The 14,079-nt window shown below is 47.7% G+C and overlaps 5 protein-coding genes across 5 annotated transcripts; 1 reads left to right on the top strand and 4 right to left on the bottom strand.

Annotated features, from left to right (window-relative positions):
* Nucleotides 1–70: 70 nt before the first annotated feature.
* ACLA_079480 (uncharacterized protein) lies at nt 71–3,881 on the top strand (the record flags this gene model as incomplete). Its single annotated transcript, XM_001267689.1, has 3 exons — nt 71–1,030; nt 1,085–3,635; nt 3,694–3,881. 3 exons carry the CDS (start codon nt 71–73, stop codon nt 3,879–3,881), a joined length of 3,699 nt encoding a protein of 1,232 aa, XP_001267690.1.
* Nucleotides 3,882–4,514: 633 nt separating this feature from the next.
* ACLA_079470 (transcriptional coactivator p15/PC4 family protein) lies at nt 4,515–5,093 on the bottom strand (the record flags this gene model as incomplete). The annotated part of the gene is made up of 2 exons (XM_001267688.1): nt 4,515–4,748; nt 4,809–5,093. 2 exons carry the CDS (start codon nt 5,091–5,093, stop codon nt 4,515–4,517), a joined length of 519 nt encoding a protein of 172 aa, XP_001267689.1.
* Nucleotides 5,094–5,446: 353 nt separating this feature from the next.
* On the bottom strand, nt 5,447–7,399 carry ACLA_079460 (PX domain protein; the record flags this gene model as incomplete). The annotated part of the gene is made up of 1 exon (XM_001267687.1): nt 5,447–7,399. The coding sequence occupies one exon, from the start codon at nt 7,397–7,399 to the stop codon at nt 5,447–5,449; it is 1,953 nt and encodes a 650-aa protein (XP_001267688.1).
* A 2,118-nt stretch (nt 7,400–9,517) lies between these two features.
* Nucleotides 9,518–9,955, bottom strand: ACLA_079450 (PaaI family thioesterase; the record flags this gene model as incomplete). The annotated part of the gene is made up of 1 exon (XM_001267686.1): nt 9,518–9,955. The coding sequence occupies one exon, from the start codon at nt 9,953–9,955 to the stop codon at nt 9,518–9,520; it is 438 nt and encodes a 145-aa protein (XP_001267687.1).
* A 762-nt stretch (nt 9,956–10,717) lies between these two features.
* ACLA_079440 (DDHD domain protein) lies at nt 10,718–13,780 on the bottom strand (the record flags this gene model as incomplete). The annotated part of the gene is made up of 3 exons (XM_001267685.1): nt 10,718–10,859; nt 10,947–12,203; nt 12,291–13,780. 3 exons carry the CDS (start codon nt 13,778–13,780, stop codon nt 10,718–10,720), a joined length of 2,889 nt encoding a protein of 962 aa, XP_001267686.1.
* Nucleotides 13,781–14,079: the final 299 nt, after the last annotated feature.

Genomic DNA, 14,079 nt, shown 5'->3' with positions numbered 1-14,079 from the left:
CTCTTCGTCTCCATCTTATCACTTCTGCATTGCTCGACTCTCTTATACAGCCAATTTCATCTTCACTTCAATGCATGAACATTTAACTTTGGAAGGTGGGACCAGACCTTCATATCAGCAAACCCAACCTCGACCCGAGTCGGCAACGGTTGCGCCTGTGCCGTCCATAGAAGTGGCTGCTTCGCGGCAATCACAATCATCCTCTTGGAATTACTCACTAAACCAAGTCGAGAAGCGTATTGCGGAAAGCGTACCACACTCGGGCACGGCTACACCAACGATGCCTGGGTTGGTATCAGAATCAATCATAAAGCTACCCCTGAATCCCTCCAATGATCATGACGAGATTCAAGAGGGTCTAGGCAGCTTAAATCGCTGGTCCCAATCGACAGTCTCAACCAGAGACTCGCCCCTCGGTCACTCTCGCAGAAGTTCATTGATTCATGACCGTACTTTATCCGAGACAAATGCGAGCCCAAACAGAATTTCGAGCCCTCAGCATAATCTCTTCACTGACCATCACATTCAAGGACAGAGTCGTCATATTTCTCGGGGTTCAGTCTCACCAAGTCAAACCATAAGCCTGGAGCTCACACCGTTCAATAATCATGAATTGCCCCGCTTCGCAACAACAGATGTCGACAAGGCAGCTTTGCATTCTAAAGATGAGAGTTCGGAGTTTGCGTTGACCGCTCCTGGTCTGTTTCAAAACCCATGGACTAAGTCAGGGGTGACAGACATGGATTCTGTCGAGCATACTACAGCCTACGAATCAACAAGCCCTCACTATGTTGGTGATAGTTCACACTCATCGGCTATGGAGCGGGTACCTGGGAAACGACGGCGAGCGTATTCTCAGAAAGCAATGCTTTCAAAGGCCCTACAAAAGGCCAATACTGCAGTTCTCCTTGATAACGCAGCTAATTTTGAAGGTGCTATGGAAGCGTACAATGACGCCTGTCAGCTCCTCCAATTGGTCATGCGACGCAGCAATGGAGGGGAAGACGAAAGGCTAAAACTTCAGGAGATCGTGAGTTTCATTTACCAGAAGCCTTGTACTGTTTCCAATAATTGACTTCTGCAGCGCGACACCTATATGCTCCGCGTCACCGAGTTAAGGCGTATGGATTTCTCGTTTCGCGAAGCTAATAGCAAAGCGCTCCCCGAGCGCCCACTCAGTCAAGAGTCATTCGGAGAATTGTCACCATCATTGGAAGACAACGATTATCATGATAGTGGGACCCGGATAAATTATTTGCAGCCTAACTCCTTTCTTCATCGCCGGTCAGCATCTGGAGAATCGAGAATTCTGGCTCCCGATCAAATTCCTCCAAGGCGCCAATCTTTGTTGCCATCCCCTCTAGATGATGAAGCAAGATATGCAACTGTGTCACCGGCCTTTGATAGGTCAACCAAAGCAGAGCCCTCCTGGCAGCCTCCAGCAAGATTGCTTGAGGATGCAGGGGTGCCTGGGCAGGTCGCACAGATGCCGGAAGGGAAAAGCCTGGAAGACGAGTCCCAGTCTCGCCATCATCACGCCGAATTGTCTCTGTTAAGCACTCACGCCAGGGACATTTACGAATCGACATCCTGGCTCGACACCATTGACGAGTCCGGTGCTTCTTCTCCATCATCAACGCACTCGCAAGTATCATCTGTATATCTAAGGCGAAGAAGCCGGCCGCTCAGTCACGGGACTGAGGCTGAATTCGATGCTGCATTGGACGCCGCCGTTGAGGCTGCTTATGATGAAGGCTTAGAACCGGCAGTCAATGTGGGTAATTACAGCTCGGACGACGACGTTGTTGCTCACGTTCGCAAAAATGTCGAGCTGGCGAAACAAAGGGTAAGAGAGGTGGGAAGAGAAACCACAATAACTATGCATCAGGACCACAAAATGCAGCCAAATAATGGACACTCGGCGTTCCAAGATCCTGATGATGCAACTCCAGACTACCTTGACGATGAAGCTGAGGAAGAGGAGAGGTTGCTGGAAGAAATGACCAGAGGTTACGTTATGGACGATTTTGCGTTTGATCTCCAGTCAAAGTCAGCTCTTCCACGTCAGTCGGATACGAATACTTTCCTCGGTAGAACCTGGGACAATACGGCTGGTTCTGCCGCAGTTACGACAGCGGCTGGTTTGGCTCTTTCTCCGTTGACAGAAGATGACATTCCGTCAACTACGGATTCTGAAGCTGACCAGAATGCGCTTCCTTCTCTGAAGCATACTCACATTTCGACCCCAGATGAGTCCACCAGTATGCCCAAACAGGCCTCTGTGCCAGGAGCAATCTCGGGCGTGCGAGCGCGAAGGATGTCAGGTCAAAATATGACAGAGCTGACAATTGAAACAAGCTCTCGTTCGAAATCCGCAAACGAAGTTCTTAGCCAGGAGCGGCCCGCAGATTCGGCGACATTCCGACCACCTTTACTCCCCAGAACCAAATCTCAAATCAACTTCTCCACACCTTCCACAACGACGACTCAGACTCCAGCTTCCATGACTAGATCCATGGAACACGTAAATCAAAGGAGGCCCTCTGTTGTTTCCTTGACGGAAGACAGCCCAACGACCGAAGTGCTTGACCGAGGTATCACGCAGGAAGAATTATCTCATGCCGGAACAATGAAGGTGCCGTCTCCAGTTCGTCTCATTGGCAAGGTACCCTCGGCGCCCGACAATCTGGGCAAGCTCAACTCGGGTCTGAAGGCATTTCGACCCAGGAATGTTTCGGTGCCAGCACCTGATCCGTCTGCAATCTCACCGGATACGCCTTCAAGCGGCGCTTTTACCGATTTTCACAAGGGACCAGCAGCCGGCGCAACGCCTTCTCTACCCACACCAATTGGTGCTACTTTTACTACTCCTGGACTGACAGCTGGAGGTCTATGTCTATTTGACAGTCATATTCATTCGCCGACGAGTCCTGGGTCACCAAACCCAATGGCTGCAAATGCCCCTGTTCCATTAGAGCCATGCCCTGAGTCATTCCTTCTGCGCCCATTCTGGCTTATGAGGTGTATCTACCAGACCATTGCTCACCCACGCGGCGGTTACCTTTCAAGGAAGTTATTTGTCCCCCACGATATCTGGGCAGTGAAAAATGTCAAGCTGAAGGCAGTTGAAGAGAAAGTGTCAAACTGCGACTTGCTAACGGCAGCGTTGCTTAAACTTGCCAAGGTCGACACTTATGATGCCGATGCCGTCCTCGAGGAGATGCAATCATTAGAGACCGTTCTCGATCAAGTTCAGGTTTCTCTTTCAAAGAAAATAAGCAGCGAAGTTGGTGTTCAAGGAGCTATGCCTCTTTTCAGGTATTCTCAGAGTACAGATGAAGTGACAAATGCTACCGATGTACTGCCATCGAAAGTTTCAACTGTTTCGGGTAAATCATCGTATCTGACGTCGTGGCGAAAGCTACGATCGAAGAACTCAGGCTTCGGAGCTGCTGTACCTCCAGTGCATCCCAAAGAAGCCACTAAAGACAACTTGACTATTCATTCTCTCCCTATGACATCGACACCAATCTCTCAATCCGCCAAGCGCAATACAGCGCAATTTCAGTTCACTGGACCCAATGCAAATTACATGGCTGCCCTCGCCCGCCTTTGCGACGCGGCGCAGGTCCTTGGTGAGCCCATGTTCCCAAATATTTTGTTCAACTTTTCTAATGCCGAATCACGGTTTAGATCAAATTGCTCAGCAGGTCGAAGACCCAGGTCTCAGGCTTTCTTCTCCCACTTTGATTGGTCTGGAGTTGAGTACACGCCATGCCGCCGAATTTTTTGGCTTCTATGTGTGCCGTTTCGCCCTGAACGACATCGGGATAATGCTCGACAAATTTATCAAGAGAGGAAGTGAGTGGGTCCTGATCTAGATGGATGCCTCTGTGCTGGAGTAGCCCTCTCTGCTCTTTCCCACAAACTGAAAAACATGTATCATCAGTCTTGAAAGCCTATCGTCCTCTTCTACATTCTGGCGTCTATTGAATGTCGACACCTTACGTGCAGTATTGCAATTTTAATGAGATCCATGCCATGGCCTGACAGGGGAATTTAATCTTTTTATCTCTCTAGAGTATCTCTTTCCCCCATGATTTTCTGCTGTACCTAGAGACTGCGTCCAGCTCAGGCTGTTGTCTATGAAGCAATTTAGACTCCTCGCGCTCAGGTTATCAAAGAAGAACAACTGTCTGAAAACATACACTTCATGGTTCTTCAGTCTGTTTTTGGCCTATCAATCTTCCATGGAGTGCTCTGTCTCTTCAAGTGTAGTTCTAGGCCATAGAATGGTGCCCAGCCTGTTAGAAGCTTATCGTCTTTGGGCTATCCTTCAGGGAAGTAGAGCTCCTAAACAGATTTCATTTGGATACAAACCGATTCTCATAGATCGACTATCACGTCCTGAGCACTTGGCTCTCCTTCTCTTGAAAGTTTAATCTGCTCATTTAGGGGCTGGACAAATGATTACATAGCATTCATATTGAGTAAGAAATAAGCTTGAAAAGAGCCTATTCCTCACTTTCATCCTCATCGCTCGTGGCGTCAATGTTCTTTCTAGAAGAGTACACAACGTCGGCCCCCATGCTAGGTTCTGTCCCATCTCTGGGAACCTCATCTGCCTGACCATCGTCCCCACCGTAGTCTGGTCGTGATATGAATTGACCACTCTCCCTCAATGCAGTCTCAATGTCAGGTAACAATGTCACAAGGGAGGAAAATTGATCAATTGGTAAGGAGATACCCTACAGCGAAAGGTTAATTTGAAACAAGTAAGGTCAAGTCACGAGTAACTTCCTGCTCACCTTCTTTCCTGGGAGCTCTTGACCATCCCTCTCGTAGTATTCTCTAATATTGATGAAAGTCTTGCCTCGAAAGGAAGATACAGTGACGCGGCGCATCTTCGAAAGCTCCCAGAATTTGTCACCACTTGCGTCAAGTCTCCAATTCTGTGCACTTCCTATGGATTGATGTGCTGCCTCAGTGTCTCTCTTCGATTTTTCCATCTTGGCCCTCTTAGGCGGAAATTGTCCACCATCGATGAAATCATCCACCGCACCTGACACGCGCTTCCGGGATCCAGATGGCATTGTCACTGTGAAAAGAGTGTTCCTGGAGATGTTGGGGAGAGGTCACAAGTACGCCACTGTTTATTTGCAAAGCTTTCAATTGCCAACCAGACAGCGCTCACAGGAAATCGGGATGATTGATGGTATCTATCCTTCGACGCGTAGCTCAATAGTTGGGACGCATAATCACGTGAAGATAGCGATTTGATTGAGCAGAATATTTAGCCGCCTCTAATCGAAGACAGAGATATATCTATCATTTCTACACGCTGTCCACAATGAACACAATCGAAGTGGGGAAAAGACATAGCAGCGGCGGCGTCGTCATCATCGTTATCATCAGAATTGCAATCATACATTACACTGATGTGGTCTCAGAAAGTGGCGGCCCGCAAAGCCTGGAGAAGAACGGAGAAAACGAAGCCCCTTGAAATCATTTCGACTTGAAGACATTCAAAGACTTTTTCAAGAGCTTCTCGACTGGCAGCTGCTCCCATGACACCCGTAAGCGCCTGCGGTAGCCCCTTGGTGATAAGAAGTCTCTTTGCAGTGTCTCTCAAGCGTGCCTTTTCAGTGGCACTTGGCGACTGAGGCCAGGACCCCCGTTCCTCCTCCGTTGGCAGAGCGTTCTCGCGAAGTCTTGTGAGATGAAATGCGATTGCTTCATCAGAAGTATTAGCTTCAAGCATTGACTCTTGTATCACGGAGTTAATCATCCCTAGAGTAGGGTTTCCAGGACGCAGGATATATGATTTAGCCGCGTTCAGAAGGGTCCTTCTAAAATTCCAGGCGGAACTTAATGAGTAGAGTTCGTTTATGACAGCGAATATGAGCTCCACCGCTATCTGCGTCTCCTCCTGAGTGAAAGCGCTTTCCTGTTCTCGACGAAAGCCCCGACTGTGCGGTATTGTTTGCTCCCTCTTGACTGTCAAATCCAAATCGGCTTTATCGCTTTCGTTCAATCCAGTGAGGGGCGGCCCCGAAAGATAATCTGTGGGTGCGGATTTGGACATTGTGTGAGTTTCACCCCTCGATGCATTGTTGTAAAGAGCTCCATCTTTGTCAGGTTCGATCAGGTCTTTGTCTGAACACCCCATGTCCGAGAAACTTGATGTTTTACCGGTGCCTGGGACAGTCGGAAAACGTGTCCTCTCATTGCATTCACGCTTTCTCAGGTTTGTAAAATCATTCCCATCATTGCTCCTTTCTTGCTCGCCAGCATTCTCAATGGTTGGAATATCTGAGGCTGAAAAGCCATGCGAGTCCTTGTCTTCGTTCAAAAGCGCCTTCTTGCCACTTCCTCCGAATACTCCAGTCACGCCACCGAAGACGGCTTTGCCTCCCTCAGCAACGCCCCTAGGTGCATTACTTAGAACACCAAGGACTCCTTTTCCCACGTTTTCAAACGCAGCCTGGGTAGCATACGGAAAGCCAGACTTTGTAGAGGTATCTCTAGAATCAGGGCCAAAGCGTTCGGTTTTCTCAAGAAAGCGTTTCATCCTCTGCGAGTTGGCAAGGGCTTCGTGTTTGAGTGCATCCTGAAGATATTTCTGCAGATCACATACCAAGTCTTGCTTTGTCTGGCCTTTCCAAGTAGGCAAAACAGGGTGGGCATCGATGAAATTCTGTATATTGTTGAGTCTCGATATCGTATGGATTGTCTCGTGAAGGGATTCGAAATCTACATAACTTCGGAGTACCATCCATCCGGTGCACCGAATGGAGGCTGGCTCAATCTGGATTAGGTAATCTGAAGTAGGCTTCGACCGAAATGACGTCCTCTCGTCTTGCTCTGAGGAGTCATCAATAGAAACAGAAGCTGCATGAAGAGTTTTTGTAGACGCGGAGGAATGAGCAATCGTTGGGGAGCTCGCTGAATCCGAGGTTGAAGGCGTGGAGACCTGTACTAAATGACCAGGCTCTGAAGAAGTTGTTATGGCCTCACATTCTGTGGATGTCCGTGCAAGATCGGTACTCTGTAGTGATGCGGATCCTATGATGTCTCTGTCCCTATCCTCGGTGTTCAAGTATGCAGTAGGCTGGTTCGACAAGAAAAGATACGATTGCGAGGACCTGTGAGAGGAACCTTCCGACACGTGCTTCTGTGAGATCAGCGCTGCAGCGTTAACACGCAGGGCCTCCGCTCCCAGTGCAGTATTCTTCTGTGTAAAAGATATCTTTTGATCTTCGGAGCGTGAATGATGATCTATTTCAGAAGATGAATCCTGAATCGTGACTGAATCCAGATTGGAATCGTCGGTGAGAGTCTTGCTAGTAGCCACGCTTTGTTCTCGTGCTCCCTCAACGCCCGCATCAATTGCGCTCATTATCTCAGGCTCACCCTCCCTGAGGAGGTGGACTATCCATCCATTGATTGACTCCGGTCTGGAAAGACTGGCTATCATCGACTCGAAGATTACACCGACCAGTATCTCACGAAAGAAGTCTCTCAATGCAGTGCAAGTATAAACCTGGGGATCCAGAAAATTGCAAAGAATGTCATCAGCAGCCATCTTTAATTTTTCACGCTGCTGATTTTCTGACAAGATATTCGCTAGGCTGCTCTCGGGACACGATTGCAAGTAGTTCTGGATAGTGACTTCTGGTGTCAAACAGCCATCACCGCTCCGAAATGCCGTTGACAGTTCGTTCAAGAACACAATAGTCAATGAGGAAGAGTTCGTTAAGAATTCTAGGAAGATATCTGCTGTCCGTTTTCGGGAGATATGAGATGATAGTGAAAAGATGAAGCTAGTCAACAGTTTCCGGCACGAGAGAGGAAATGTCGCTTCTGTCGGTAATATCGGCCCATACCAATGGCTTGCGCAGTTGTTAGCAGGTGCAATGATACATCGATTACGGACTTACGTCACATAGTCCTTTATCACCGCATCGGTAAACGATCTCAGTGCGATTGCTGTTCTTCGGGGAAAGCCAGAGAAGTGCAGCTCAGGCTGGGAGATTTGACCAACAACTTTGGGTGGGCATTTGGCACCATTGGGGCTAGTCCTTGGAGAATTAGGAATCGACAAGTCCAGAAGTCTGTTTGCTATGCTCAGAGAGAGTTCCTTCCTTCTATTGGCGTTTAAAGCTCCCGCTTGATCACCTTTGAGATCGATATCAGCTGCCTCCCATGATGAGTGTAGGGCGATGCCAGCAACCAGCCCGATCAAAAATAGCCCAATCCTGCCTAGAAGTACGTATGTTACGATTGCCAGGAAGGCAATGGCACATGCAAGATCTTGAGTGTTAGATTTTGAGAGAAAATTGAGGATGTGCTCAAGAAGTTCCCTTGATGGCGAAAGAGTGGGTTTTGATTGCCTTGATGGATTTCGATCTTGATCGCTGGTCATTGTTGTGTTCTTATCGCTTCGATGCTAGGGCGCAATTTGATTTCTTTATGAGAGGGATCAGAAGAGACAGGTCAATGCCCAGAGCGATTCTTCCTGGGTAAAGAATGACATTGACCACGTTTTAATCAAGCAGGTACTGTGACGGGTGAGTTGTATATAAGTATATATTATGCTGGCAGAGTCCCTCGAAGGTTATGAAGCAATCTGAACAGCTATTCTTGTCAATCACCCCCATGGGGACAACCAAATGACAAGATAATATTTCGTCGACAGCAAATCTCGAATTCAAGGAGTTATTTGCTTTCGACTCTAAAGGCACAGATAAGGTATGGACTATGGAGTGTATCGGATTGATTACGTAAGTAACCTCACTACTTTCCTGGACAAAAGTAGTACAGAATCGTGTAGATCGCCCATGTGCAGTTGTAGTTGCTCATGCTTTTCCACTTGGCTTCAAGAGTCTTGTCTGCTTGGAGAATTTGAGTATGTACCTTTATCCTTTACATGTGAGAGAGCATTACCCAAACTCTCCCTGCCGAAACATGGAATATCCGTCTGATGACGGAGCCATGGAGTATGAAGTACTACTGTGTAGTATGGAGTGCTCCATAATAATTTCTGGCGGACCTCTCATTAGTCATTGAAGCACTAACACAGGACTCAGGACTCAGGAGCCCTTGCCAGAGAATAAAGCATCTACTCTGAGAGTGAATGCTTGTATTTTAGGTATACCCATTCACATAATATATGTATGATCAGGTCTATATCAATCATCAAATGCAGTGATTAGCTAAATGTCTTAGTTTAATTCAGGAATAGGCTGCCGCAATTCAGTAACGAATGGACAAGGGAGACTATGTACCCATTCTAAATTACCTTGCCTCGAGAAAAAGGCAAAGTATCTAAAGCTAAGAAGAATGGTGTTGCTCTCCGCTATCCGAGTGAATCCAGCATTCAAAGAACATGCACTCATGCTGGATGCAAAGAAGATTGCGGTATTAAAGGCGTACTTCGGCCCCAGTCTTATCTTTTCCATCGTCCCAAAAGGCCCCGTGTATAGCGGCAACCGCTGGAGAGGGAACGAGATTCGGTTCAAGTGGGCTTGAGATATTTCGTATGCGATCCTTGCGCAACCAGGGTTTTCTGGCCCGTTCCTGAGACCTTTGAGATAACAACTGATGTAAAAGCAAGCGTCCGGCCAAGTCGGTCTGCACGACCCTCAATCTCGAGAACGTCCCCTGTTGTCGCCGTCGAGAGATAACTGACGTGAATATTCGTACTCACACCCGTCGTATCATGGCCGCATGAAGCGATAGCCAACCCACCCGCCCAGTCAGTGACAGAGGCGGAAAATGACCCGTGCAGCGTCCCTTTTGAGTTTAAGTGGTGAGGAGCAACTTGAATTCGGGCATTGAAAATACCCTTCTGAGCGTTGTATATATCGACATCACTGAGAAGAAATGCATAAATCGGACTGCTCCCTCGAATGCGGTCCCAGACATTCAAGACCTGTTCAAGTTCAGTACTCATGTTGGATGAATTTTGTATTCCCAGGGCAGGCTTGAAATCTATGTGGGTATTGTGGGATTGACCCTCTCATATTGGATACCAATTTAGGGCTAACCTTCTTAGGTAAAAGACAAGGTACTTCTTATCACGTGATTTGGCTTCATTGCACTGGCTCAGTAATTAGATAGACATATAAACATATTCTGTAGGTATTATTATGTATGGCTAGGATTAGTTTGAGAATTCAATCTTCACCCCTGATAAATTATACGATTTAAATCATGCTTAGTCCTCCACAAAGCATCGGTTAGGATTAACCCCTATAGTCCAATTTGCAAACTCTTAATCAATGACTTGCAGGAAATGCCTACCTCATTAAATAGATACCTACCAAGGCATACAGTATATGTATTGTGCAAACCGAGTTTTCAATGCTAGTATATCTCGAGAATGTAGCAGTTCATGTGGCAAGATCCTGCCACCAACGCTCGAGTCCAGACGCATATGTTTATTAATATTTCAGGTCTAAAACGCCATATCGAAGTCGGGTGGCATTAAGCACCAGGCTGACTATAAGGTCACGCACATATGAAACGCTGCTCGATTTGACTACCTCGAGGCATTACGAGTCTACGACAGTCTATGTCTGTGTGAAGGAGGGACATGGCAATTTCGTAGGAAAATCATGTCTTCCACATCCCACACTCATCGTCATAGCCCAGATCATGTCTATCATCTACTCATACTCAACATGCTCTCGAATCGCCAAACATGGGACAGCGCCTAGCCAACCTGGGGCTTTACACTCTGCTCTCGACCATTTCTAGACAGCATCTGCGAAAGGATAAAATGGTTGACGTCCTCATCTGCCCAGTATGTCAAATGACTGGCAATACTAGCAATCAAAGAGATATCGAAAGCACCCCTGCTTGTGTTTAAAGGATATCATGAGTTTTGTCAGCCATGTATATCAGCAAAAAGAAAAAAGAAAAAAAATCCTTAAAGCACTTACTCCTGGATGCTGTAATCAACTCGCCCATTCGAATTCAATGCCCTAACCTTGGCATCCTCGACCTTCAGTCTATTTAAACCATTATCATTTTCCCGGCTCCTGATACGGTCACTAGCGAACGAAGGCGAAGCTCTATAATGTCGGCTGCGTGTAGGATCCTGATAACCCTTGTAGAGCGTTTCCAGATTTGAGTCTATCAGAGTACGGTGTTTAGCATCAGACTGCTGGATCGACTCGTCGGCAGGTTCAGAGAAAGAGGAAGCCCCTCCAATAAGGGATATGCCCCGCGATGTTTGAGGCTGTAAATTCCGGGCAGTAGTGTCGACTGGCTCAGAAGAGGTTTCATCAGAGCCGAGGCCGAGGCTGCGGTTCAAAAGACTGCTTGCGACGCCTGTTGTAAAATTGGACCATAACGATCCCACACTCTGACCTACACGATTGCCAATCATTGTAAGGCTTTGCCCAGGAGCGGCCCAGAGGCTTTTCTTCACAGAAGGCAAAGGCTGTGGCTTCAATGAGGACATAGCGGGTGAGATGAGCGGCTCGATGCGATAACTGACGGGATCAGACGGATGAAAGATGTTATATAATTGCCGGCAATTAGGTGATGACACAATGGTCGACCGTTCACCGAACGCGGCACCCCTCGTATATGTCGATGCGCTATGCCCCCCGGAGGGAGTAGCTGACAGTCCTTGATCCCTTCCATCTTCTTGTGAGCCCTTGGAGATTCGGCCCTCTACCACAGACCGGCCCGCTATAGTGTTTCCCTTTATCATCTGAAAGAGCCCAATAGGAGATCCCAAGCAGAACAGCTCCTCGCATTCGAAGTCGAGGGCAGACTCCTGGGGTGACTGGTTCGTACTTCCTGCCTTTTCAGAGGCAGGGCTCTTTTCTCGAGAGGAACCAGACCGTTGATGGCATAAGACATCGAATAAGATAGCGCTACCTAATGAGTGTCCACATAGACTCACAGAACCGTTGAAAGAAGGGTTCCGCTGCTTGAAGAGGTCGAGTATCCGATTGCACTCCTGTTTGACTATGGTAGAGATAGGCTCACTGTAGGCACTCTGATAAAGCAACACATCCATGGCTAAATCAGATATCAGATTTCGAACTGCGGGTACACTGTCAAGGGTAATATCATTTAAACCAGGATAGAAATCATCCTCATTGATATCTGCATCGGCGAGATCAAGTTCCTTACGGCTCTGCCTAACTCCTCTGTGGGGGAAATCGAGACGATGTCTCCAACAACTGAGCCCTGGGTTAGCGCTGCTTGCCAAGAATGCGTGCCATATCTGAGAGGATAAGGTGCTTGATAGTCGGTGACGATTTACTTACACAGGCAGGACCTGTACGCGGCAATTTGTCCGACTATCCGGAAAAGCAGAGTTTAGGGCCTGAAGATCCGGCGAGGCCTTATAGACACTCTTCATGGTCTTGCGAAGAACATTCACATCGTGGATAAAGTTGATGCTTTCCAGTCGTAGGCCAAGCCGTTGACCGATTCCATGTGTGACAAGGACCAAATGATCGATTTCTCTCTCTCTATCCTCATTACTGGCTTCTCTGGAATCTTCCATTTCCTTCTCTTCCTGTTTTCGGGCCTGCTCCTCAAGCTCGGCAGTACTCTGGGGTTCGCCAGCGAGTGATGACATTTGCTGTTCTAGAGTCGATCTCGGTTCATTAACAATCAATTTTTCGACTTTTGAACTTTGATCGCGGATTGTACTTGACGACAACAACTCTGGTCCAGGCTTTGATATTCCACCCGTCAAAGCTGCGTCGGGGGTAGCAGGAGAGGGAGCTGGACTACTGTTGAGGTTACGACCCTTCACGGCAGCCGTCGTATCCTTCTGTTTCTTGGGTTCAACAAAACCACGCACTACCCGTGTACCAGCAATGCCACCTAGCTTCTGGTAAACAGTGGTGCTCACCCGTGTCATGAAATCATCGCTTGTCAACAGAGCCGTGGAAGAATCCTGATATGTGACGATGTTATTCATGTACGCACCAAACAGACGATAATTTCGAGGTTCATCGGTGGCGGAATTCAAATGACCGGTTTGACCAGCCGTTGGCTGCGGAGCGCATTGCTTCGCAAATTCAGCATCGGATACGCATTGAGATGGGTAATTATGGGTGGGCAGCTCATCTTGATCGTGGGATTTAGAGGAAGCCAGAGTCTGAGATGTGGTGTCCTGGGACTTGACCAAGCGCCATGGCTTTATTTTAAGATATCCTTCCTCTAGTTGAGTGGCCAGGTTCTCCTCACACGGTTTAAATGAAGATCCTTCTTGAACAAACCATGTCCCCCGGCGGACCTCGTACACGGGGCCTATCCAATATGCCGGTGTGAGTTCTCTCTGCCCAACATTCACGTCGAAGAGATTATCCTCATTCACGGGTACGGTGACAGGAATACCCTGGATTTTCCGCGTAGTTTCGTTCTTCCAAGCTTGCTCTTGCTCAATCTCATGATCACAAAGCTTCTGAAAAGCAGACTCGATGTCTTGAGAGTCCTTGATTGTAAATGGGATAAATTTTTTGGGTGGCGGGAGGGGTTTCGTTTCATCCTTTTGATGCTCTGAAAGGGGTGGCTTTCGTTTTGGCGAGTCAACGGCATAGAACCATCTCACCTTCAATGGGGGGCAATCTCGAGGGTATTGATGCAGACTAATTCTATGCCGATGTGTGATTGTGTGATCTTCGCCTTGACATCTCGGAAGAACATCCTGTTGGTCAGAACTGGGGCGCGCTTTGGTACTTCTAGGAATATTCCAGGGGGAGATGGCTTCCAAGAATGACCCTTTTTGACTTTCTCTTGACATTGAGCTCTGAAGAGCCCGAAAGGTCGGAATGCGGGCCAACGTGGCTGGTAGTAAGTAATCCAATTAACGAGCTGAAAAGAAATGGGTGAGAGGAAAATCATGCGATACTGAATGAGATATCAATGGAGGTAATTTGATAGCGAATAGACTGGGAAATACCTCCCTTTTAGACCACTGATGTCATCTGACAGCATCGCCCTATGGCAGTCACCCTTTACTTACCAATACTAGGTACCTATCTATCTACTGGATAGTATGCGTCTATCAAAATGCCTTGATGCTTCCTCCCCTCTCTTTTT

Source organism: Aspergillus clavatus, genomic scaffold (assembly GCF_000002715.2).
Source record: "Aspergillus clavatus NRRL 1 1099423829806 genomic scaffold, whole genome shotgun sequence".
Lineage (NCBI taxonomy): Eukaryota > Fungi > Ascomycota > Eurotiomycetes > Eurotiales > Aspergillaceae > Aspergillus > Aspergillus clavatus.
This window is presented reverse-complemented; position numbering and strand designations above follow the sequence as displayed.